The following is a 27,250-nucleotide window of genomic DNA, read 5'->3' on the forward strand; positions in this document are numbered from 1 at the left end:
TAACTCAACAAACGCATTTCATGAATTTTGCATTCGCATTTTGATTGATTGGCTGCACGGAGAGGAGGGAAATGGAGTGGGGGAATATATGAGTATATCAAATGGTTATACGACTATATAATGAAGTGCGACCAATAAGCAAACTCTCGTTACAAATTGCAGCAAATCAAATACTCATACACACACACACATGGCACATTGACACACAGATACTATGTTTGCATATTATGCACAAGTGTGTGTAAATAGTTTGCACAGATTTTGGCAACAAAATAAATTGCAATAATTATGCTGCAAACGGTTGAATTGAGAACTTTGGACGATGCCCCGCAGCACAAACATTCAACTGCAACTATCGAAAACAGCACATATAAATACAATGTAATTATTGAGGTATACAATGAACTCCGCTCTAACTCTCTCTCCCGCTCTTTCCCTCTTCCTCTGATTCTCTCCCTGTCTATCACAATGTCTCTATGTGTGGAAAATCTATTTGCTATGCCGTGAATCACAAAATGCGCGAGCTAAATGCAAATATCAAACGCTGCGAGCTTTAACTATCAAAGCACACAAATCCAAATTGGTTACATTAACTATAGAGCAGAGTTGGATATATTCGTATTACCTAACAATAATTAGAGTGTTCTGTTTACTACTAACCACTCTCAACATTAAATACAATTCATTTACTTCACTTCTATTAATTATAGATTTGATGGTTTGCTTTACAAAGTAAATTGCAGCTATGGGTTATTATATTTTTTGCCGACATCGAAGTAATACTATCTGATTCTGACAGCTATTCATTAAAATATTTTGTGTTACATTCACGTTTATTGCATATGTTAGTTGTCTAAAGACTTTGAAAATTAACACCTCATATGGAATGCATTTCCCTTACTTTACCAAATATTTATTAATTACTAAATTCGTACAAATTATAGGTCAAACTTTTTAAAAACATACGTAAGTAAATTACAGTTTTTGGATTTCTATTGTCTACGAATATTTCCTTACTGTATTTTCGTTTCTTTCTACAATCTCTTTGTTATTAATTCATCTAGTAAATCATTCCAAAATTCAGTTTAAGTTTACATTTAAAAGTAGAATTCTATTTTTCCTAGTTTTGATAACATGTCCAAGCATAACTCGCATATAATTTACTTTAAAAAAAGTTTATGAATTACTAAGATTTTCTTCTTTACCGGTTTGCTAGTTTAATAATCTACCTTATACCGATACTGAATGAATTTTAACAACTTCAAAAAAATTTATTGTGCCTAAATTTTAAAATTTAACTTAATTAATATGAGATCAAGGCAAGCTTAATATTTTATTTCCCGCTAACCATAAGGTAGAAGGGTAGAAAATATTTAAGAAACACTTTTATATGTAAAATGTTGTACTCTAGGTGGGTATTATTCTTAAGATACATTTTAGTATTTTTGCAGTATATTAATTTGGTATATTTTAAGAATAATACCGAACTGTTTTCTTCGTATTTAAAATGGGTAGCGAGTATCTCTCAAAATAGTAACGAAAAAACTCGACTGTGGCTTTCTTATATATAACATATACATATGTTATCATTAATACAAAATCAAAACGAGCTGAATTCTTACTGCAGCTCAAAATACTATTCAGTAGATATGCAACAAACATTTCACTAACTATCCAAATAAAATCTCAATTTGGAAATGCCATATAATTAGATGCATTCTCTGTTTAAGAGTGTATTACAAACTTGTTTTGATTTATATCTCCGCCCCAATTACAAATTGTTGTTTGTGTAAATATTTGAGCAGTTTATTAAACAAAATCGTTGCAGTCTTTCCGGGCGCTTATTACGGACAATTTGCATATTGTCAATGACTGGGCAAAAAGTCCAGTTTGGAAATTAACCAAATATGTTGCAGATTTGCAGCGAAATGCAGTTAATTTATTTGTTTAACGCATTTACAAAATGCGAACCGAGGACTTCGAAACAACAATAGAATGGGAGGGCAGGTAAATGGACGGTGGGCATATTGTTGAACTCTATTGGGTTCCGTGTGCACACCTGAAAACTGAAAATGAAAATATGCAATTTATGTTGCCGCCTTTCAACCGTGCTGTAAATATTGTTATTATTTCTATTTTTCGTATTCTGGTTTTTTGTGTTTCTCCCTTCAATTGTTGTTCGCGTTATTTGGTGTTATTTATTCAGTCCAGAGCAGCTGAAAACTGTCAGCCACATGACAAAATTTATTGCCAAAAATTTTAATTAGAAAATCGCAAAAACATGAAGAAGAGAAACGTCGACAACGACGACGAACTCTTGTTGTTATACAGCTTTTCAACTGTTCAACTGTTCAGCTGTTGGCAAAATTATAAAATTGTTTGTTGATTTTTGGCCAAATGTCACTTCATGTCAGCAGCCCCCCAAACAAAACAATTCTCTTCTATGACGCATAATCAAAATACCGCCTCGTTCAGGTGTCCACAATTCACAGTTTGCAACAAGCGAGATGACGGCACAACAACAATGAGAATATAAAACAATTTTTAAATTAAATAAACGAACAATTTGTACAATAATATTACATTTTGATTATGTTTCATAATCATGCTGTAAAATAACAACACAACGCGCAAGAAGAGGTAGATCTTAACCTAATCCTAATCCTAAAAGTATATGGAAGAGGTTAACAAGCATTTCAAGACATAAATGTCATCGAGTTTGACAATGATTGCCAACTATTGAATTACATTTAATTAAACTTGTCACTCCATTTGCAGCAACTACAAATGAAAATATTGAATCTAAAATCTTGGAAATGTGTTAAATAATGTAGAAAGGAAAGAAACTGACTGTTATTTTAGTAATAATATTAAAAATTATTAAAACATAAAAAGGAGTTATTTTATAAATTTTCTTATAATAAAAAAAATGTGCATTTAATATTAGATAACAAGGTTTTATATTTATTTTATTAAATGAAGAAAGAATATTTAGCTGACTTCTGCTTTTCTTTATATTATAAATGTTTTTTTTTTGTGAGTTACATTTATCTGTACTTATTGTTGATTTATATCAATTGCTTTGATTCTCGATTTGATTCAGCTTTTAAAATAACTCCAACATTAATTTCTTTGCATAATATAGCTAATTTATAATTTGTATACCCACTACACATAGTGTAGCAGGGTGAGTTACACGCAGAAGGAGGAATTTTTCGAAATATTGTAGAATTTTTGCGTTATATTAATTAGGTATAATTTTGGAATATGGTTAAATGAAAATGTATAGCGGGTATCTTACAGTCGTGCATATTCAACTGAAGTTTTCTTACTTGTTTAAAAATGCTGTAGATTTTTTTCTACTCTCAATTTGCAATGAAATCAGCATAATGTTTTGAATATGCAACAGTTTTTGTTGTTGTTTATTTATTAAATGCTGACAGCCACAAACGTTCGCCTAATTACGTTTTTTTAATTAGGCGTAAATCGTGATTTCGTTCATTTAACAAATTAGTTATATTTATGCTAAAATCCATCATGTTTCTCTTAACAAGGGTCAGAATTAATTGAGACAATCGAAATGAAAATATATTTTGCATTTAATTGTGTACAGCAATAAAAGCAACATATTTAAAACTCATTAAGCTCAAAGAGAAGCAATTGATGACTAAGCTGAATCACTAATTAAATTGTTAGCAAAATGATAAAATGTGATATAGTTGTAAATATAAACAAATATGGTTTTAGAAGGTCCAATTACAAATTTAGCCGTAACTATATTTAGAGCTTGTTTCTCTTACTCGACTTTCAAGCTCAACCTAAAGTTTGCACATAAATATTTTTGAAAATGATTGAATGTATTTCAAAGTCGCAGCTGCATTCAACATACATCAAACTTACCACATACTATATACTACATATGTATGTATGTTGTAAGTAGGTCTAAAAATGTTGCCATCACAAAGTTTTCGGTTGCGAGCTGCGAGTTTTGGGAACATTTTCAGTGAGGCAGCGAAAACTGAAAACAGAAAACTGAAAGTCCTGAATAGGCGACGCCCCACTCAAAGGCAAAATGACAAACTATGTGCTGTGCACCTCAAGGCGACCCTAATGGTATACAACATTGTTGTTGTTGTTGACGATGTTGTTGTTATGGGTTCGCTTGTGGCAGCCACATTCGAGTGGAGGAGAGAGCTCACACGCACGTAAGTTTTTAGAGGCTTAATTAAGTGCATAAACTTCTAAGCATAAATACAGTTGCCATCTCTCTCTCTCTCCTCTCTCTCTCTCTCTCTTTTGCTCTCTCTTTCTCTCTATGCCTTTCTCTTTTTGCTTTATGTGCTCGTCATCAGTTGACGCCAGGCGTTGGTTCCCCATGGGGCAACTTTTTTGAGGTTCACGTATAAATTTGAAACGCTTTACTTTGTTTACGTACTTTGTCATAGTTGTTGCGCTCTCTCTCTCTCACTCGCTAACTCTCTCTCTCTCTCTCTCTCTCTCTCTCTGTCTGGTTGCGTGCCTACCTTGGCAAAAGTTCTTAACTAAAGTGTTGCAATTATATTGATTGAATTTTGCGGTGCCGTTGCCTTTGGCAACCAACACAAGTGCTTGCACACACATTGCGTATACGCCCCCGTGGACCGCATAAAATGCCAAATGGGCATGTCTGTCACTTGCTGAGTTAAGCATTTTGTTATACGCGCGCCACTCTTAAGCAGATCTTACTTTCAGCGCAATTGAATTCAATTTATTTAATGAGAACAGAATTCACTTTATAATTAATGTAGCTGATTAAATTTGTGAATAGTTAATAGAGATTTTATATTTTCAATTTAATTTATAATATTTTTATATAATTGCGGGTTATTTTCTAAAATTAGATTAAATTATGATTAGAGTTGTTAAGAATTCTATTGATGGTTAATAGAGTTCATATATTTAAACATTAATTTACAAAAATTTTATTCAACTGTGGATTATTTTCAAAGGTAATAACGTAAAATAAATAATAATAAATAACGTAAAAATAACGTAAATAAATAATAATAAATAACGTAAAATTAATGGATATAAATTTCAAGTCTTACATTATTTCTCAATGTGGAATTTCCATCATATATTCTATTATTATTTGCTCTATTTGTTTCTCAAACTTGAAACAACTTTTGAAGTTTCCTCGAGGGTTTAGTTTTAAGTGCTATTTCATTATTTCAATTAGCTGCTACAAAATGTCCTCGCTATAGTTTTCTGACCTTTGCTGCAGTTGTGCATTCGTCGTCGTCTCATAGTTTTGTTTTTTTTTCGTTAGTTGAATTGCATTTGAAATGCAAGTTTTGCGCCAACGCATAAATCTTTGGCACAAATGGCAAACAACAGCCAAAAGAGTAGAGTGAAGAGGGATTGAAGAGGAGAGAATATCATGCCAGGAAGCAGCAAAGCGTAGCTGCGAAACGGCTGTAGCATATGTTGTGCTTTTCTATATATTGTCGCAACATCAGTCAGGATTAGTTGTAGAACTTTACCAGACCTACTTTCCCGTCGTATTCCTTGGGACCATCCCCAGCTCTTGTATCTCCCTCTCTCTCTCTCTCTGTCTCATAGCGTTGCAAGTCGTTCTCATCCATGTTTGCCATGCTGTAACCGTCTCGCTGCGTGCCTCTAACATGGCAGCAGCAGTTGCCCTTGCGATTGCTGCTGTTCGTCTTGTCCATCAGCAGCCAACGCAACGTTTGCTTCCTTTGGTGGCATCCTTTTTAGCTCTCTCCGTCTGTTTGTCCGCTGTTGTTGTGGTTGTTGTTGTGTTGTTGCTGTTAGCCTCCTGTTGCCCTTGTTGTCTTGTCAGCTGAAGTTTTCTGCCATTTGTTGTTGTTCTTAGTTGGTTTTGCTGTTTGTGTTCCGCCACGCCCGGCTGTGTGCATGAAAACTTGCAGGCATTTTGTTGTTTTTGTTTCTCTGGGAATTAGTTGTATATAAATTCCACAAAATACTTTTACTTCAATTTTAAATGCAAAACGTGCGAATGCTTAATTTATGCTTGCTTTTTTCAAATCCAACTCGATGACATTTTGCAATTTCTTTTAAAATAGAACATATAATAATAAGAATATTATATTTTAGTTTATATTATGACGCAACCACGCGTTGATTCGGGACTCTCTTCTGAACCTTCGTCCTCTTCATCCTCTTCGTCCTCTTCATTCTCTTCGTCCGAACTGGATTGCTCAAGTGATGGCGGATTCTGTCGATAATATTCCTTGGGTCGAGGAAGCGTAAAAGATTCCTCTTTACATGTAGATAGTAGTGTCGAATTGACAATTGTATTGCTCTCTTCATCACCGAATACGGAAGGTGCCTGCGATGCAGGTTCCGATTTGATTTCTTCAAAAGGTATAAGAATCTTTTTCTTGTCTTCCACAGCTGAAGTATTTGCAGTGGCTTGAGTGTCTGCATTTTCCTGCAAGTTCCTGGCATCAATTGGTGTTGATTGATTGTTATCGAATTCAGTTTTTGTTGCTGCATTTCCAAATGCAGAAAAAAGGTTTACTGTGAAATTCATGTTAAGGGATACGCCTTGAGCAGATTGTGGGCCAAGTGCAGTCGTGGCAACGTCGACATCTGCGGCGACAACTGTTGGAATTGGGGGCAAACACGGACGCTTTGGTGGCAAAACTTGCACCGAGGCTAACTCGCCGTTATTATTGCTGTTGCCACTCGTTTGTGTTGGGGTTGCCTCAAAAGAGATCTCGCCGCATTCCTCGCTATAGTGCGAGAGAAATTTAGAAGGCTTCACAGGTTTACTTGCTGTTCTACTTACACTCTTCTCCCAGTTGCTGCTGTGAAGATCGGACGACGGCGCCTAATACTGCGCAATCTTTTTGGGACGCCAACACTGTGCAGCATATGAAAAGTTTGTTTTAATTGTTTAATTTGCAAATTTCAATCCCTCGACTTACTCACTTGTTGCGGTCACGTGGAACCTGAGTCGAAGGACGCTCATCAGCTTCAGCTTCATCTAGAGTTGTTGGATTTATCCGTGATACTCGTTTGCGCTTCACCGAACGTTGAGCTGCAGTTGCTCTTGGCGTGTGTAGCGGCCGACGTCCCATAATGTTGGTGAAGGTACGCACATGCATACCCGTTGTGCAACAGTCACAGGGTATCCTGGGTCGCTTGACCCGTGGACTGCGTCGCAAAGTCAACGAAGTCTCCGCAGTCTCATCGGTTTGCCCAACAGGACTCGACTGGTTCTCCGTTGAATTATCTGGATTTAAATTTGCATTATTATTTTCCATTTTTTACAAATAAAAAAAAAAAGATCCGTTTTTTGCTTTTCGATTTAATTGTTGTGTTGCTTGTTTGCCTGTCTGGCAGTTTATGACTGAAATTTTTACAGCAAGTCGAAATGTCGACTCAATGAACTAGTTTAGCAGTTTTTTCTATCTGAATTTTGCGTCACAACTAGCTTTCTAAATGTCAAATCTGACATAATAATCTTAAAAAAAAACACACACACTTTTCCATTATCATACACATCATGTTAAAAATAAACTGCTTATATATATACCTAAAGGCTAATTTTACACCATTTCTATAAATTTATCAAAGTACAAAAATTTAAAATGTAACAATTTTCCATTCTGAAATTACAATAATAGTAAAGCAAATATAGTAAAATAAAAAGGTAGATAAAGAGTGAAATTACAATTGTTTTCTTCAAATATATCTTGTGTCTCTAATAAAGAAATATTATTGATGCAATTATGAATTATTATAAAAAGTTTTAGTTTCCTATTAATTCCGAAAATATCTTTGTCAATTTTATTTACTTTTCTTCCTTTCTCATTTGAACTTGTGTCTATTATACAATTATTATTATTTTAATAAAGACATGGTCTTTTTAAAGTGTATTTGTCATATCTTCTAATTATACAAATTGTATTGTCTTCTTTACTTGTGACTCAAAGTATTTTGATTACTATATAAATTTATCAATAGCCTATTACATCAGTTTCAATTACTTTCCTTCATTATTGGTCAAATTTTATTGACACAATTGTCAATATAGGCTAACAGTCAAGGGATCTACTTATGGATTGATTTAAGCAGAGATAATTATACAATTTGCGAGCAAATACTTTAAATTTAAAGGGTATAATTGAATTGCAATAACAGGCTTACAAGCAAGCGGTTTGCCCAGCAGCCTCTGAAAGGAAAACCAGGCAAAAATAATATATTTATACATACTTGTATTAATTAAATTTAATGCCTGTCTAGAGGCGAGCCAGCGAAGACCCTTAAGAAATGCGCTGGACGGGTGGAATGAAAGAGAGGCGGGGCGGAGAAGTATTACCAGGCGAGCTACCAGCTACCAGTTACCAGCCATGGAAATAACCGCTGCGAAAACTTTGCCAGCTGTATTACATTACGCCTTTAATTTCATTACATGCCAACGAGCTGGGCGGCAACTGAGAAGGGCGAAGGTGGGGGTGGAAGTGGACGGGTTGAGCGAGGGCCACACGCAGCGTCAGTAGCCCATAAAATAGAACAAAACACTTGTAAAGTCACCGAAAGAGTGAGAGCGAGAGAGATAGAAAAAGAGAGAGAAAAAGAGAGAGAGAGAGAGAGAGAGCAAGCTCATATTCCATGGCGCCTTCGTTGACGCCATTGCAACTTAGCGGGATGCCAAGCAAAGAGGAAGAGAAGGTTGGACTGGGATCAGGATGCTTTTTCGGTGGCAGGACGTCGCGTTAAGAGTTTATTATTTAATACTTTTAACGTCGTGCGTAGAAATTAGCAGCCATAAATCAATGAAACGACTCGCACAAGTCTACAATTAGCTGGCAGCCAGACTTGAGCATCAGCAACAGAGCATCAGAGCATCAGCATCAGCTTCATCTTCAGACTCAGCTTCAAATTATACGAACTGTATCTGCCGCTGCTTCTGCTGCTTGGGGTAATTAATTTTTATGTTGTAGCTGCCATGAGATAGATACTTCTGCCAGTTGCTTTAGTGTCCAAGCCGACAAATTAGTTATTATATTTATGTGTGTTATCTCTAAGTAAGGGCATTTCAACTAACAATTAAGTTCCACTTTTATGATTTTATGTTTGCTTCGCTTCTACTCCTCAACTCAAGCCAATTAAATCTCTACAAATCAAACTTTGCTTATGAAAGTTTTGCTTAATTCTTAAAAATAAAAAAATACTATTAAATTACTTGAATAAGACTTCATTAGAGTTTTTTTTTTTAAGTAAACACGAACACAAAACTATAAATTGCCAATTTCATTATTAGTTTTTTTTTTCTTAATTCATTTTTTTTCTGTGCATCATTGAAAATCTAATTTTGTTTCTGTTGGAAAGGGCAGTATGCATTAAGTCTTGGAAATTGCACAGCAAAAGTCACAAAGTTATATATTCGATACATAAATACCGATTAAAGATATCGAGAGAGTCGGTTCCACAGTTTCCTCTAAAATAAGTTAGTGTTGGGATTTGACAGTGAGTGACAGCAATAAAGAAAGTGTATGCAACCAATATACCAAAATGTTTAGATATTTATTATGCTTGTCTTAATGTATTATAAGTATTTAATGGTTTCTATGACTAATTTGTACAATTTGATTTTAAATTTTAAGTTCGTGAAAAGCAAATTCAAGTACAAACCTATTTAAATTATGTTCTTAAAATTTACTAAAGGTATTTATATTTTTATTACATGATGATCAAGTTTTGCTTATGGTAAGTAATAAATTATTATTTAAAACGTTAAGTAATTTATTTAATTCAGAGTATTGTTGATGTAACACAAATTATACAAAGTAGTTGCACCTAAGATAAGACTCACTTCAATTGGCAACTTATTGACAGTATTATCAGTATTCCTCTTCGTCCTCTTCATCCTCTTCGTCCGAACTGGATTGCTCAAGTGATGGCGGATTCTGTCGATAATATTCCTTGGGTCGAGGAAGCGTAAAAGATTCCTCTTTACATGTGGATAGTAGTGTCGAATTGACAATTGTATTGCTCTCTTTATCACCGAATACGGAAGGTGCTTGCGATGCAGATTCCGATTTGATTTCTTCAAAAGGTATAAGAATCTTTTTCTTGTCTTCCACAGCTGAAGTATTTGCAGTGGCTTGAGTGTCTGCATTTTCCTGCAAGTCCAAGGCGTCAGTTTGTGTTGCTGCATTTCTAAATGCAGAAAAAATGTTTACTGTGAAATTCATGTTAAGGGATACGCCTTGAGCAGATTGTGGACCAAGTGCAGTCGTGGCAACGTCGACATCTGCGGCGACAACTGTTGGAATTGGGGGCAAGCACGGACGCTTTGGTGGCAAAACTTGCACCGAGGCTAACTCGCCGTTATTATTGCTGTTGCCACTCGTTTGTGTTGGGGTTGCCTCAAAAGAGATCTCGCCGCATTCCTCGCTGTAGTAGGAGAGAAATTTAGAAGGCTTCACAGGTTTACTTGCCGCTCTACTTACACTCTTCTCCCAGTTGCTGCTGTGAAGATCGGACGACGGCGTCTAATACTGCGCAATCTTTTTGGGACGCCAACACTGTGCAGCATATGAAAAGTTTGTTTCAATTGATTAATTTGAAAATTTGAATGCCTCGTTTTACTCACTTGTTGCGGTCACGTGGAGTCCGAGTCGAAGGACGCTCAACAGCTCCAGTTTCAGCTGGAGTTGTTGGATTAATCTGTGACACTCGTTTGCGCTTCACCGAACGTTGAGCTGCAGTTGCTCTTGGCGTGTGTAGCGGCCGACGTCCCATAATGTTGGTGAAGGTACGCACATGCATACCCGTTGTGCAACAGTCACAGGGTATCCTGGGTCGCTTGACCCGTGGACTGCGTCGCAAAGTCAACGAAGTCTCCGCAGTCTCATCGGTTTGCCCAACAGGACTCGACTGGTTCTCCGTTGTTGAATTATCTGGATTTAAATTTGCATTATTATTTTCCATTTTTCACAAATTTTTAAAATTTAATGCTCCGTTTTTTGCTTTTCGATTTAATTGATGTGTTGCTTGTTTGCCTGTCAGACAAGTAGAAATGTCTAATCAATGAACTAGTTTAGCAGTTCTTTCTATCGGAATTTTGCGTCACAGCTTTCTAAATGTCAAATCTGACATATAGTTGTAGGTGATACTTCATAATTATCTTTAAAAAAAATACACACTTTTCCATTATCATACACATCATGTGAAAAATAAACTGGTTATATATATAAAGGCTAATTTTACACTATTTCTATAAATTTATTAAAGTACAAAAATAAATAAATAAATACTTATTATGTCTTAATGTATTATAAGTATTTAATGGTTTCTATTACTAATTTGTACAATTTGATTTTAAATTTTATGTTCTTGAAAAGCAAATTCAAGTACAAACCTTTTTAATTTATGTTCTTAAAATTATACTAAAGGTATTCATATTTTTATTACATGATGATCAAGTTTTGCTTACGGTAAGTGATAAATTATTATTTAGAACATTGAGTAATTTATTTAATTCAGAATATTGATGATGTAACACAAATTATACAAAGTAGTTGCACCTAAGATAAGACTCACTTTAATTGGCAGCTTATTGACAGAATTCTCAGGTGCATATCTCACAGACCAACAATTAATTCATAATTTTTACGTGACAAACATGAATCCCAAAATAAGAAAATCGTGGGAAAACTTAATTCATTCATTAAATTCTCGTAGATTTAAGGGACACTTTAAAAAAGCGGCACAATAACTCAACAATTGCGACAATACCGGTTGCTGCAGACTAAAATAAATATAATGAAAACGCAATAATAAATTCACTGGCGATAACCCAGCCGAGAGTACAGGAGTTTGCTGCAGCACGCTCTTCTCGGCCAGCATCTCTCTCCACCTTTTATCAACTACGATTATATAATCTGCGCAATTGCAGACAATAAACTTATTTTGCGCAAGAATTTCACAAATAAAGGAAAAAGAAGAATTATATTATCACAATGCCACACAGCTAATTTGCAACAGCCAGACATAGTAAAAGAAGCGACTAAAGAAGAGAGAGGTAAAGAGTGAAAGGAAACTACACTGAATTATATTTTCGCAATAAGTTGGCAGACGCCGCTTTGTGTGTATGTGTGTGTGTGTGTGTGTGAGTTTTATTGTCAATGTGTGAGTGTAGCTCTGTGTGGCAATAATAATAATAATAAGATGCAAACAAAATGCTGCTGCTGTGCTACGTGCAGCTGCAACACGAAGGCGCACAAAAGTATGCTATAATAAAAATAGAGCAGATAGTGTGAATGCGGTTAGGGAGAGAAAGGGAAGAGAGGGAAACAGACTGCAGCTATTCCCATGGGCATATAAAGAAATTTACATAGATTTTTAACGCAATAAGCGAAATGTGACTACGAAATCCAATTTGTAATGAGAAAAGTAGTGTGTGCGACACAGTGTACAGCAAGAGGGACAAGTAAAGAGGGGGCCTGCAAATATATTGCTGCATATTTCCAGGCGTATTTATGGCATGCACTTTACATCGGAGCGTGCTAAAATTATGCAATACAATTATGGAAAAGGCCCAACAAGCAGCAAGAGAGAGAGAGACAGAGTTAGTGCCAGTGTTGTTTGTTTTGTTTGTTCGAGTGGTTAAAAACGTGACTTGTTTTCTGCGACTTAGCTGGCATTTTGTAGACTACAAGGATTTCCATAGTTTTGCTGCAAAACTTTGCTTTGCTTTGCGGCTGTGGCAATGCAGCTTAGGCTTCAAATTTGGGGAGATCTACTTCAGGCTTAAAGCTGAATATTATTTGAGTACACAGCAAACACATTTTACTGTCCCAAATAGAGACTGCTTCTGTTTCTTATTGCGTTTGCTGGCATACATTTCTAGCACGCGCCCGAAAGTATGCAATGATTCACACGTTTCATGCATAATATGCTCCCCTTTCGCTGCCACGCCCCACTTCGCTATTGGGTGGCATTGTTTGCCTGCGCAATTCATGCGAAAATTATGCAAGCGACAAACGAAGTTGCTTCCCCAAAAACTTTGACTTTGCCCGTTTTCACAGTTTCTTATGAAATAAAATCTTTAAGTTTCACAGTTGCATTAACTGACCTTTGCCTAAATAAACTTCACGCTCTCCTTCCTTGAAAGTCTCCCACACTTTTGCTAAAATTCTACACATTAAGTGTTATGTTTGTTTGTTGTTCTTTTCGCTGTTTCAGTTGCACAGCCTTAAAACTCATTTGACTAGCAGCTATTTCGCTCTTGTTTCCCTCCATGCGTTCTCTCTCTTTTTCTCTTTCACTTTTGCTCCAGTGCTGTGATTCTCTTTTGTGTAATTGTAAAACGTGATTTTTTCTGTCATTTATATGGAGTACACTTATGTTGGGTGCTATAGTTTACTATTAAAAGGTGCTACACATTTTAGTATCATTTGCATTTTTTTTTACAACGTCTTATTAGACTACTTTTTAATTTTTTTACCTTTTAAGAAACTTGCTCTACCCTAAAAAGCCTGAAAGCGCCAATTCTAATGGCCAAGAAAAATTTGGCTTTTTTTCAGTAGCTTCAAGAAACTGTTTTAAACACACAATTTTGTTAAATTTATATAATCATTTGAATATTGTTGTTATAGTAAAGTATTATTAAATACCAAATGTTTTGGCATATTACCTTCTTTTCAAACATCATATATTAATAAATAAAAAATATTAAATAAATTTTAATGCTAGTAAACGTTCGTCTAACCTAAGACCAGCAATGTTTACATATTTTTTACATTTTGAATTTTACTCAAGTCTAATCAACAGTCTTTCTATGTTTACCTTTTCTTACAGCTCTTGGCTGAGTTAAAAAAAACAAATCGAGACTCACAATATTATATTAGTTAGCCAATATTCCAAGACTGCCTAATTTGATTGTTTGTAATAATTTAATAAAATATTAGGCAAATGGTTTTTTCTTATAATTTAATTCTAGGCTAAATATTCCAAGTTAGTCTAGAGATAGTAAAACTTGAAACTTGCTATTATTATTTTTATATTTCTAAAAGATTTGTAATTTCTATATTGTTCTATATTTTACTGACACTATAATTAATTACTTACACTAGAGTAAAATGAATTTAAGCAAAAATTAACGTTATTTTTTTTATTTATAATTGAAAAGTGTATTTACTATGCGACTTTATAAATTCAACTTCTTTGCTTTATCATTTCTGTAGCGCTTTTTTATTTTTGGTGTTTCTCTCTACAACATTTTTACGGTTTATGTTAATTTTTTGTACACTTTTGTGCGTATTGTTGTTGCTGCTATTTTGGTTCGTTGCTCTCCTTGTCGCTGTCGCTGTCGTTGTCGTTGTTTTTGTCGTTGTGTGCTGTGTGTAAATTATATAAGAACCGTTGACCAGTGTCCGAGAACCACAGTTTTGCAGCATTGTTGACTGCTGTGAGTGTTTTTTCCAGCTGGCTTTCAAAGGTGCCGTAAAATGAAAATTCATAAATATTTAGCGCACGTTTTATTAGTTGCCAGGACGTTGAGGACAACGATGCCGTTGGCAATTGTTCGCCTTGGGGAAAATATTTAGCCCTCGCTTCTTGCTACATTTATTTAACCTTTTGCAAATTTCGTTTGACATTTAACGCAATCTGACATCTGTTGGCAACTTAAATATTTCGAACATAATCCAGCAAACACAATGTATTATTGGCAGCTACAAAATCAACAACTGAAGCTAAGCTGATGCTTGGAAATTAACCGAAATATTTTATAATACGTACTTTGTTAATTGTTCACCAAACAGAAGCTCGCTTCAGCCAATTAGCTCTGTAATTTGTCTTCAACTGCAGCACTGTCAAATCATATCAATCATACGCAGCGTATGCAGCTCTCGAATCTGACACTTTTGGATGCGCTGCCCAGCTGAGAAGCCCATTGAACCGCAAATGCAATGTTAAGCAATTTGCTACAACGGAAATCTTTCAAAGTTAATCTTCAACACTCGAATAGGCAGTGAAGGGGGGAAAAGGGTTACGACGGAGGCTGTCTACTGACATTAGCCTGGCTGTCTGTTTTCGGTCTGAGCTCTGTCCACTCAGCTGGGGCGACAAAATTGTACAAATTCAACAGACTTCAAAGCGTCAATAAGCACACAAGTCGAAGTAGTGGGCGTTCTCTCTTTGTGTGGGGGCGTGGCTGGGAAAGGAGCGGAACGGAGCAGACGAAAGCGGAGACGGAGGCGTCTGTCTGGCAAACAAGCTGACTGACTGATAACGGAAGCAAGGCAATGCACGTATTTACCTTTGGATATTTACTCTCTCTCTATCTCTCTCTGCTTCCCTTACTCTCTGTTATAGATAATAATGATGATGATAATGATGATGGGAATTGCTTGGCACTGGACCTGCGTCCAGGTCATTGCTGATGTCACACATTCATGGTCATTTTGCTGAGTCAATCGTTTGAAAAATTTATGTTGCCTTCAAAAGCAAAATTTGCCATCGACATCGACAACGACAACGACAACGCCAACTGGAACGCCAACGACGTCGAAGCCTGGCGAGATAGTCAATAGATGCGGTTCATTTAACCTGACTAAATGTGCAGCGCTTGCTCACTGTATTTGTGTGTGTGTGTGTGAGTGTGTGTCTGTGACCTATGACCCGTGCACCTGCTCTTCGTGATTCCAGTCAACTGTTGACTTCCATTTCACCCTCACTCTTTCGCCAGCTGCATATGAAGTGTTGATCTCTCTGTCGTATTTAATTGAATTTTGATGCACTTTTCGTTGGCCATCATGTGTGAAAAGCCGACACAAGTCAGCAGTTTTTGGCCTTTTGCACAGTTAATCTGCTTAATTGTGAGTGTCGCAGTTACCATCATCATCACCACCCAGCAAAATATTGCTAATCATTATTTGTGACATCATTATTTCGCTTGTTTATTGTATGTACAATATAGAAAATGATGCACTCCGTTTTAAAGCAAAAACGCAAACAATATTTATTTTCTTAGTACTTTGTGAGATGTTTAAATTCAATACGAAAATAGATTAGTTGATTCTCTTTAATATTCTTTTCGACCACCATATTTCCATACTCAATTTTTCTAGTCAATAAATAATATGAATATTATTTAATATATTCTAATTTTTATTATTTTTCTAGCAGTTATTTTGGTTTGCTCTTCGGTTTTGAATCAGATATGAAATTAGCAAATTATTCATTTATTAATTTTTTCAATTTAAAATTGTATTTTCACAGTGCACTCCTAAATCAGGTTGTCAAGCAGGTTGTGCTCCAATTTAAGCAACAAATTATGTTTATCACCTTGTATTCCCAATTTCACTTGCATTAATAATACACAATTTTAATGTTTATTAGTATTTTATTATTATTTTCTAAATTAGTCCAACTATAGCGCTGTCGATAGCTCAATGGTTCTCTCTATTCAACTCTTTCATAGTTGCTGTGAATTCTCCTTTAGCGTCGCATTTATTGTTGCTTTTAACTGTTCTTAGTTCTTAACCCCTTTAAGCGTGTCTTGATGGCTGGCAACTGTCTGGACTTTGTAGCCCAGTGCAATTATTTCAAAAGTTTTTTAGTGGCAACATTTTAAATTCCATTTACAGAGTTTTTGCACTCATCGCAGTCGCATTTAATGCGCTTAAAGCTTCGCCGTGAAGATGAAGTAGTGGAGGATGAAAACACCAGAAGAAGCAAACTAAAAATAGAAAGCAAAAATTGTCCACCAAAGTGTCAAAGGCAGCCGCAGGGACGTCTCCTCTCTTACCACGCCCCCTGTTCTTGCCCCTTCCCGTTCTCCTGACATCCTTTTGGGGGCTGAGCCCTTGCAGTCATAATAAAAGCGGCGGCAAATGACAACAACAAGAGCAAGAGCAAGCGAGAGAGCGAAGAGCGAAGAACGCAAAACTTAACAAGTTCACTTAGCAGAAATTAAGTTTTCAGCATTTATGTAACGAAAACTATAAAGCAAAACTTTCATAATGAAGCGACGACAATGTGGTGAGCAATGTTCAAACTCTACATGCCGGATCGTCAATTCTCCAGTTCAAGTTCGGCAAATTAAGGCGAGAAACGAGCGAGTCCAAAATAAAAATGTATATTAAAAGTGAACATTAACAAAGAGAATAGGGCAAAATTATAAAATCTTAAATAAGTTGGAAAATTAAACACTAAGTGCATTTTTTTTAACATGAAGGCAAATTAATGATACTAAAAGTAATTTCTATTGTATTTTAAAGAAAAAATAATATATCCAAATACTTTAAAGGAACAGGCTATTGTAATTTTATAAAAAAAAAAATTATCAAACAACATTATATTTACAATTTATTAGCTAATTTAATAAGTATGCTTTTAATATTAGATTTTTTTGCTTTCATAGAATTATCATTTAAAAGCACTTCCAAGTATGTAGTTTTTACTTAGTTTGAAATATTTAATGTGCAGAAACCAACTTAACCTACTTTGCAGCTTTAATGTAAAATATTTTTCTCATACTAAACTCAAATTTAAAAATCCGTCGAACAAGCGAAGTTGCGTCAAGAAGAAAAGTTAATTTATTGAATTTTCCGGCACCTGGATGAATGACCACCTGAGGTATTTTGGCGCTTTAAATCTCGCCTCCGTAAAACGCCGGCCACAGCAGCGTTTTATTAATTATTTGCCAAGTGTTTTTGGATGGGATCTCATCAATTGCTGGCACAGCAAATTAACCTAATTTTTTTGCAGGCCAACAAACTGAGGAGGCTGATTGAGACTAAGTGTGGACTTCACATACACACACACATACACACACTTACACTCACATGGCCTTTAAATGCCACGCCATTTTTTAAGGAAAATACAAATACGGAAGCAGACACATTTTGCTAGCACCCCTGAGCATTTTTGTGGCAAAGTCGAAGGAAACTTTTAGTACGAACGCAAAAGGCAGAAGCGAGAGAGAGAGAAGGAGAAGCTCAACGTTAAGCTGTATGTGTGTGCTGGCTGTTTTGAAAATTTACTTTCCTGAAGATAAATTATATGAGCATTTCCCAAAGGTTAACGTGATAAATTTGCCGCCAACGTAAGCAAAATATTCACAGAAAATCGAAAGACGGAGAAAGCGAAGAAAAGCTGCGCGATGTGTGTGATGGCAAAGTGAAGGGAAATGCAATTCTGATGCCGAGACCAAAAAAAAAAAAAACTTTCCGAGTTCGATCTTGTGGCCAAATAACAGAAAAGCACTCACTCTATTCATCTCTCTCTCTCTCTCTCTCTCTCTCTCTCTCTCTCTCTCTCTCTCTCATTCTCTGTCTCGCGTATGTGTGCGGCAGATAAATTGTTTATGTGTCTGTGGGGAAGCGATTAGTGTTAATGGGTTTTTCTGTGTAAGAATGTGTGATTTCTGCCTTTGGTATTTGGTATTTGATTCAACTTTTGTGCACATTCTCATTGCTTTTCATTTTCTCTGCTCTGTCGATATATATTTCTCTGCTTGTTTTTTTTTTAGTTCTTCTTTTGCTGTTTTGGGTACTTTTCAACACTTTGGGACAACGCGACGTATGAGCAATCGATAAGTGCACACAGACAGTGGAGGCAGTGCGCCAAAGACATATAGACAGTTAGATAGACAGTCATATGGGGAATACCTACAATGATACATAGATATGTGCTTCAGTGCACAAAGAGGGGGAGCGAGGAGGCAAAGGAGGCAAGGCAGCATTTTCAATTTCTTTTTCAACTGCAGCCATATAAAGTTTTTGGTCGAAATGCTTGCAATGCTGAGATTGCAGTCGTGTAGGGATTTGCTCTAGCAAGGACACCGCCAGGCACACACACACATACACTCACAGAGTGGACACCAAAGTGGACAGCAGAGAGAGATAGAGAGTGCAGAGGGAAGTTATACAATTTTCAAACATATAGCCCAAAAGTGGCCTGGGTCTGGCCTCGGCCATTGTTGTTGCCTTCGACTTTGTTCGGGAATTTCATGTTTAAATGTCAATTTCTCAACGAGCAAAAGTGACCAACATGGCCAGTTATTGTCGTTGTTGCTTCTCTCTTAGTTGTTGTTGTTGTTGTTATTGTTGGCTTCACATTTGTGCTCGCTGCTTGCGCATTTTGCAGTCGAAGTCGCCGTCGCCGTCGCCGTCGCAGTCGCATTTTCCATTGCCATCGCAGCCGTAATGTATGCTACGATTTTTTTGTGTGTTACATTGCCTTACAGTCATGGCAGAGGGGCGGGCACAGTGGTGTCCAGAGTTGTGTTACTGCTGCAAGGGGCAGTTATTTTTTCAATTACTTCATTGTTGAGAGCTGTGCGTGTGTGTGTAAGTCCAGATTGGTTTGTTACTGGGCTCGATTAGGCGACAAGGCGTTGTGATTTGTTGTGTGGACTGTTTGCTTTGGTAATAGATACAGATGGACTCACACACATGTTACGAATAGAAAAGTGGAAAAAGAATTATAATGGCATTTTTAAAAACTTAAAATAGAAAATGAAATTAAAGGATAAAACTAGTGAATTATGGAATAAAATTTATGATGAAATCTAAATGGAAACACAAATATATATTTCATTAAATATATTTTTGCTCATATTTCTATAACTTTTTAAAATAACTTGCTTTACATTTTTTTACTGTAGGCATTACATATTTAAATTATAAAGCGAGTTATTATTATTATGAATAATACTTGAATGAATATAATATGGGAAATACACTTTAATAATTCTTCATCTATATTTTAATTGCAATTTATTTTTACTTTAACTAAATAATACCACGTTAAAATACATTCAACATGTTGTAAAAGCAAACTAAGTCACTTTTAAGTACAAAGTCGAACAAAATCTTTTACTTTGATTATTAAAATTAAATCATTTTGAGCTACCCCTTGATTTTGGTTGTTAAAATAAGTCTGTATATCGCCGAATATGGGCGACATCTCAATAAATCAAATGTTCACGGATTGGAAAAGCACTGCTAAAAAAGAGAAAAACGAAAATAGGGCCCAAACATTTGCCGGCCTCTGTCCAAAGTACCATAAAATCCCATTGACATGACAATGGAAAATGCTTGCGATGGCTGTGTTACTGCGGAGGGATGACTGCAGAGAAGGGGGAAGCGGGTAAAGGGATGGTTGCCAATTAGCGGAACCCAAGCCAGCCACAACACAACAACCCGTTTCCCAACTCCCACTTCTGATGCTGATGCTGATGCTGATGCTGTGATACTCGCTCTCTGATACTCTGTTGGTCTGTGCTAATTTTCAATTTTCATGGCACGCTGCCTGCAATTGATAGGCAGTTGATGTTGATCCCCATGACGGCATTTAAATTGAGCTAAAAGGGGGAGCGACAAAAATATATATTTTTCGCATAGGGGACAATGGGAAGGAGCTGGCAAATTTTTGGGTGAAGGAGGAAAAAGGGGGAAAGCAGGACATTGTCGAACCCATTTGGACATAAGTCGGCATTTTAATTGAAATGGGCGCGCAATCAAATTGGCGACAAAGCTCACGGAAATAACTACTATTTTGAATAAATTAAATGCCTCTGGCGAAAATCTTTATTTATAACAGCTGGCACGAGCTGTTGGTTTAAGTTGTTTTTGCTCTCGTCCCCCTCTCTCTCTCTCTCGCTCTGATGATCCCTTGCCCTGGAAAATATTAAATGAAACGCAACAAATCCCATTGTCACCGGGACCCAATGAAATTGCCAAATAATTGACAAGCTATTTGGGGCGTGTTGATTGGCAAAACTAATGCCAAGAGCATGGCACTGAACAGAAATCGATATACATTTGACTGATGGACAACGTGCCAGGGCTAGTTCAACAATGGAAATACCAAAAACAAAAGCAAAAACAACGAGACGAAAAAAACAACGCAGAGAAAAAGCGCAGACAGACGTGACAAGACCGCATGAAATAAAGTGACATTAAGCCATTTCAACGCAAAGGGGATTTTCACGTTCCAGGATCTCTCGCTTTCGCTCTTGCTCTCTCTTTTTATTTTTGCAATCTATAAAACACAATATATACTATGTGTAAATAGAGGAGAGAGGGGTCAACGTTGTCGCATACTTCATGTAGATAAAGCAAATGGCTGACACATTGTATAAATTTACTCCCTTGTTCGACCCGAAAAATTGAGACGAGGCGAGCCCATGAGCTCCATGAGTTCCATGAGCTCCATTGATGCGTTTTGTCTTGTTAAAATAATTGACAGGTGACCAGCTAGTAGCAGCTTTGTGGCAAATAGTAGTTGGAGGGAGTCAGAGGACAGTCTGGCATTAGCCCAGGCAATTTATGACAATGCCGGACAAATTGCGAACATTGAAATTGATTGGCAGACCAAGCCAGACACGAAGCGAAGCAAAGCGTTGCGTCGCGACTCGATGACTTGCTTTCAAATCAATTGAAATATGTCGAAAGCACGAGTATTTTGCGAATATTATTCATAGTTTCATTTGCCCCAAAAGAGGCTTAGAACTTCCCTCGAATGTTAACTAAAATTTTGTAATACAAAACATTCAACTAGAAACGGAAGAAAACAAAACCTTAAGTTGAAGTGGGGCTTAAAACTTAATAAAAAATAATTGAGTGGAACTTAAAATAAATAAGCCTAGCTTTACTTGCCAATTACGGTCTATTAAAGTATTTGTGAAACTTATTCTAAGGAAGGAAATTTTAATTGAATTAAATTTAATTTAGAATTTTACCAAATTATTATACCATTGAATATAATACAAAGAAATATAAATCCTTGAATAATAAATTAAAAATTTAAAATAGTCCTATTATTGTAAAAATGCTTAATATTTTTTTTGGATCTATAAATACAAATTTAGAACAATTAGTTAAAAATAAATGTTGAACACCCTTTTTCACAAATATATTTAAAACAATGTGTAGCTTTTACCCATTTCAACTTTGTAATTGTAGAGTAAATCTTGAGTGTATTGAATTGAAATTGAAATTGAAATTGAATTATACCAGCTTCCACTTCATAAACACTCAGCACTAACAAGCTTTAATTAAAAGAGAGTGAAGCATTCGAGTACCACAAGTTTGTCGCCCAATGAATATTCCAGTCAGCATGGCAAACTGAAACCAATTGGAAATAGAAAGCAAATATTTATCTAAATGAAATTAAAAGATCATGTCGTCGGCATCTTAATGAAATGAAAGCGTACAGCAAATGGACACGAGACAACTTAGAGAGGAGCAAAAAAAAGAGCTCTACAGCCAACAACAATGAAATCAAATGTTTTCATTAAATTTCATTCGAGACGTGTTCATGAAATTTTAATTAGTTCTGCTGACCATAAATTATTCAAAGCCAAGTTACTCTGGGTTCAGTCTTTCGCTGATTTTTCTATGCGAAACATGTTAAGAATGTTACAAGAATGGGAATTAGAGAGCAAGCATTAATGACAAGTAGAGTACGATTAGTAAAATAGTCAACACAAAAATAACAGTTGAAGGATATTTGAAGCCTACATAAATTGCTATGCTCACAAATACTTAAATTAAAACAAATTCTGTAAATCAAGACTGTATATCTATTATTTAATAAGAACGGATTTTTTTTTCGGTAATTTATTGGATTACTTTATAAATTACTAGTTAGTTTTTTATAAATCACTAGTTGGGAAATAAAAGAATTTGACTTTTATATATAATATGTAGATAGAAAATTGATATGTAAAAGCATGTTCAGTTTATATAATAGAAGTATTGCATATTTTTGTTAGCCAGAATACGCAATCAATCTATGCATACTTTGAACTCCTTTTTCCTTTTAGATTTCGCAACTCCCCAACTAATATCATATATTCTACTAACAACAACTGCAAGCGCAAAAAAGGAAAGAAAAAACTTTTAATTGACTTGCTACACGCTGAAATTCCTTTTACTCCAAGAGAAACCCATACCTGAGACTGAGACTGAGACTAAGTCTGAGTATGGGCTACATTTCCCCTGGTTTCTTAGTCTGCTCTTGACCCCCTTGGACCCTTTCTCTCAGAGCTGGGTCGCTTACACCATGTCCCAGACGACGAAAGGCTTCCGGAATCCAAATGGCCAAGTAAATTTCTTATCTCACACACAACGGAAGTGGATCACCAAAGTGTGTGTGTAAAACTAGCAGCAGTAGGAAAAAGGGGAAGGGAAACACTTTTGTGGTTGTGCTGGTATGTGTGTGTGTGTGTGTGTGTGTGTGCTGGCATGTGGTGTGTTGTTGTGCGTGTTTTATGCTTTTGCGCCCTGCGCCAAGTTAAATGCTAACTTATGTTTAGATTTTGGCCAAGCTCACAAAAAGGCAGCTCCACCAACGACTGCTGCGTCGAGGCCACAATGTTTCCATGTGTGTGTGTGTGTGTCGGTAAATGTATTTGTGTGTGTGTGCAACAAAATTCAGCAGCTTTTGGCTATGTGCAACTGCAACAGCAACTGCAGCTGCAGCAGTCAAATTGCAAAAGTTTTTTACTTTAAGCATAAAATATTTATGTCTGCATTTAGTTTAGTTTTAGCTTCGTTTTGTTGCTTTTCAAGTTGAAGACGGTTTATTGTTGCTGCTGTTGTTGTTGTTGCCTCTTAATAAGTTTGTCTTGACTGCAATTTTATGAATTCAGCATTTACTTAAATAAAATCTTCACCACTCGAAGCTCTTTAAGGCAAACTGATTGCACTTGAACTTAATAATTATGCGAATGCATTTTGATCGAAATAATTGCTGCACTTGTCCCAAATAAATGTTTTAACTTGTGTTTCACTTTAATTGTTTGATTCGCCTTGTCAAGAGCAATTCATGTTTTGTTTATTATTGATTAGGCTTATTGTTGCATTTGCTTAGACGCACTTTAATTGTTTTTGTTTTTGTTTGGCTTTCCCGAAATACGAAATTTTCTTTCCTCTTCTCAACCATTCGATTGATTTTAAATTGCAATTGCAATTGAGCTATTACCATTAAATTCCTATTATTCGCATGCTCACACATTATTAATTAATAAGTGTCTCTAGCAGCATTCGAAATGCATGATTTTATTATATAATTTGGATTATTGCGTATACGCCGCATATGCATCCAGCATACGATATTACACAGTATTGCTAATTAATGAAAACAAATGCGGTCTGTTAATTAATAACTAATGGCTCTGATATGTCAGTTTCACGTTTTGAACTGAACGCTCAATAAGGAAATGCTGCAAATAGCAAAAAAGTAAATACCAAAAAAAAAAAAGCAGAATATTGACAGCTTGATATGGGACTTGTGGAACAGTTGGGAATTAGTCAGTTCTTTCACAATTTGTATAATTTTATGCATGAACAAATCGTGTGTAATCAAATTAATCAATGAAACAAAAAAAATAGTTTCCATGAGATGGCAGTCAACATCAAAAATTAATATGTTTTTATTGGTTAAGCCTGTTATCAAATTGAACTATTGAACTGCGCGATTTGAGGCATGTGTCAATCGATCAACTTTAAAACGCTTCGCCAATTGTCAGCTGTCAATTGTATCTACTGTAAATAAATTCAAATTAAATTATAAATATTTTGCATTAATCGGTATACAGGAAAATGTTTAATGGGAATAAATATTAATTTTGTTCATTGACAATAAAATATATAAAGAAGAAATTCGAGTTGCAAAAACAAAAATTCGTTTTGTGGTGGGTTTGATTTCTTTTTTATAATTTGTATAATTTTAGGTATCAACAAATGGTGTGTAATCAAATTAATCAAAAACCAAAAAATTGTTTCCATGAGATGACAGTCAACATCAAAAATTAATATGTTTTTATTGGTCAAGTCTGTTATCAAATCATGCGTCCATCGATCAACTTTAAAACGCATGTTTATTGTATATGTTTATTGCGAAAAAATTTGATAGTGATTGTCTTTATTGTTTAATTAATAAATAGTTGTAACAGCCGAATACTAATTTAGGCAAGAAGAAATTCTAAAAGTCTGAAATCATTTGGAATATTGAAAGAAAAACACATATTTGGCAATATTGATTAGCGGCTAATACAGTTTTCTTACTGAATTTAGTTTTTAAAAAAAATTGAACCATAGTTTTAAGCGGCTTCAACTTGGAAACAGGTGCAAACGAAGCCACTTGAGTAAGCAAATGAAAAGTTCATTGAGTGCAGAGAGTGGTATAAAATTTATTAACTGTTATTTAGTATCAGCCATTTTATTCCTGTAAAATCTGCACAAAACACATTTTGCGATATTCGTTATCGACGCAAAGAGACAGCAAAATTTTAAATCGAAATAAATATTAATATTTGCAATAAACTATAAATTAAAAATATACAAAGCAAATGCATTTTATTAAATGTTGATTGAACATATTATTATACAATAATAAAATGTTGGTTTTGTTAACTGCTAATATATTTTTTTCTATCTTCTGTTTGAAATTAGTTTTATGAAAAATTTTAGCATACTTTTGAGTTGTTTATAAAATATGCTATAACTTACAAACAGGTGCAAATGAAGCCACTTGAGTAAGCAAATAGTAAGTTTATTGAGTGCACAGAGTGGTATAAAATTTATTAGGTGTTATTTAGCATCGAAAATTCTCTTTCTTTAAAAACTCAACAGAACACCTCACACATATTGTGGTATTTGTTATCCGCACTTGGTAATTCAAACTGGCTTTGTTAAGTTGTTTTTCTGTTTCTCAGTTTTGTTGTTGTTGTTATTCTCATTGTTATGCAACATTGCCGTAAACAAATGATTTCTGTTTATACACTCATTTCTCAGCATGTTACCTATTAAACTTTTGTGGACAGGAAAATTTAATTAAAACCAAAGAACAGCTGCTCCTTCAAGGAGAACCCACACAATAACAACACCAACAACTGACACCTACAACAACAACAACAACAACAACAACAACAACAGCAACAACATGAATAACAACAGCAATATTTTCAATTATAACTCAAGTTTATAACGGAAAACTTGCAAAAGCGAAAGAGATAGCAACACAGAGAGACGAGAAAGGGATGGCTGATTGAAACGCTTTTTTGGCTTAGACAAAAGAAACAAACAGAAAACCAAAGCAAAACAAATTTTCATACAGGGGAAACACACTTAAAATAACAACATCAACGGCAACAACAACAACAACAACAACAACAACAAAGTGAAACAAAGTGCAGAGAGATATTGGAAAAAATAAAAATGACTTCAATTCCAGCAGTTTTAGTTAATTTGGAAAAGCAGTTCCGAATTTTTCGACCAACATTCGAAACGCTTTGCTTTGGCATTGTGAAATAAATGTACTAAACAAATCAAAACTTTTCGCATAACTTTCACATCAATGAATGGGCGAGGAGTGGGTGAAGTGATTTAGGGGGATAACAGAGAGGAGTGTGAGAGGGAATAGAACATCATGTATGGCAAGTAAATCAAAATGGAAGGGCAACAAAGTGTGGATTTATTGTGGGTTTTATAATGGCGAATAGTTGAGCAGGAAATGCTTACAGAACAGCAAAAGCTCAAGCTAAAACTGAAGCTGAAGCTGAAACTGAAACTGAAGCAAATTTCAAGCTCAAGTTTAAGCAACCTCAGTGGGGAAAGAGATAGAGAACGACCAGGACATGGCATTGTCCTTTTTTGTGTTGTTTATCATGTGACTTGCCGCTTTCTGCGTTACATTTTCAATAGAACAATTTCGGTAGCTTTGTCCTGATGACGTGTCAACTCGCTCGAGCTGCAAACTTTGCGCAAAATGTGAAGCGCCAAAGCGAATCCTTAACACAACAAAAAAATAGTATATATAAATAAAAAAAGAAACTGCTCGACAAAGTTTCTTCTTTTTTTTGCGCTTCCCTTAAATTGAATTAACTTGAGAGCAGTTCGGGGAAAAAAGCACTGGACATTCGCTGAGCGTAAGGCAGGAGCAGTGGGAAAAGTGGGGAAAGCTGCCGTGTGGCCTTTGCACCGGCTGAAAACTGAAAACTTACGATGATTTATTTGCTTCACATGGCAAAGTTGAGTGTCACTTTTTCGAGTTGAAGTAACAGAAAACAGAGAAGAAGCAAAAATACTGAAAAACGCAGACCAAAGAATTACTGTGGATTGAAAGAGGCAAAAAGATCAGATATGCTTCTCAAGTTTGTTGTAAGTAAATGGCAAGTAAATGTGACCTATGAGTGGTCAGCAAACTCGACAGTTCTGCAGTTGCCACATGCAACTTGATGCCGCAGCCTACG

General features: G+C 35.5%; 2 protein-coding genes across 3 annotated transcripts; both read right to left on the reverse strand.

Moving 5' to 3' along the window:
• Positions 1–4,937: 4,937 nt before the first annotated feature.
• LOC132795139 (uncharacterized) lies at positions 4,938–7,388 on the reverse strand. 2 transcript variants are annotated; one of them, XM_060805639.1, is made up of 3 exons: positions 6,958–7,388; positions 6,815–6,889; positions 4,938–6,758 (listed from the first exon to the last, which is right to left on the reverse strand). In XM_060805639.1, exons 1-3 carry the CDS (start codon positions 7,290–7,292, stop codon positions 6,119–6,121), a joined length of 1,050 nt encoding a protein of 349 aa, XP_060661622.1. In that variant the 5' UTR covers positions 7,293–7,388; the 3' UTR covers positions 4,938–6,118. The 2 variants fall into 2 exon arrangements, with proteins under 2 accessions (XP_060661622.1, XP_060661630.1); XM_060805647.1 differs by having other exon boundaries at positions 6,954–7,153.
• A 2,386-nt stretch (positions 7,389–9,774) lies between these two features.
• On the reverse strand, positions 9,775–11,049 carry LOC132795147 (uncharacterized). Its single transcript, XM_060805663.1, has 3 exons — positions 10,631–11,049; positions 10,488–10,562; positions 9,775–10,431 (listed from the first exon to the last, which is right to left on the reverse strand). The coding sequence occupies exons 1-3, from the start codon at positions 10,966–10,968 to the stop codon at positions 9,876–9,878; spliced, it is 969 nt and encodes a 322-aa protein (XP_060661646.1). The 5' UTR covers positions 10,969–11,049; the 3' UTR covers positions 9,775–9,875.
• Positions 11,050–27,250: the final 16,201 nt, after the last annotated feature.

This window comes from Drosophila nasuta, chromosome 2L (genome assembly GCF_023558535.2).
Source record: "Drosophila nasuta strain 15112-1781.00 chromosome 2L, ASM2355853v1, whole genome shotgun sequence".
In the NCBI taxonomy this organism is placed as follows: Eukaryota; Metazoa; Arthropoda; class Insecta; order Diptera; family Drosophilidae; genus Drosophila; species Drosophila nasuta.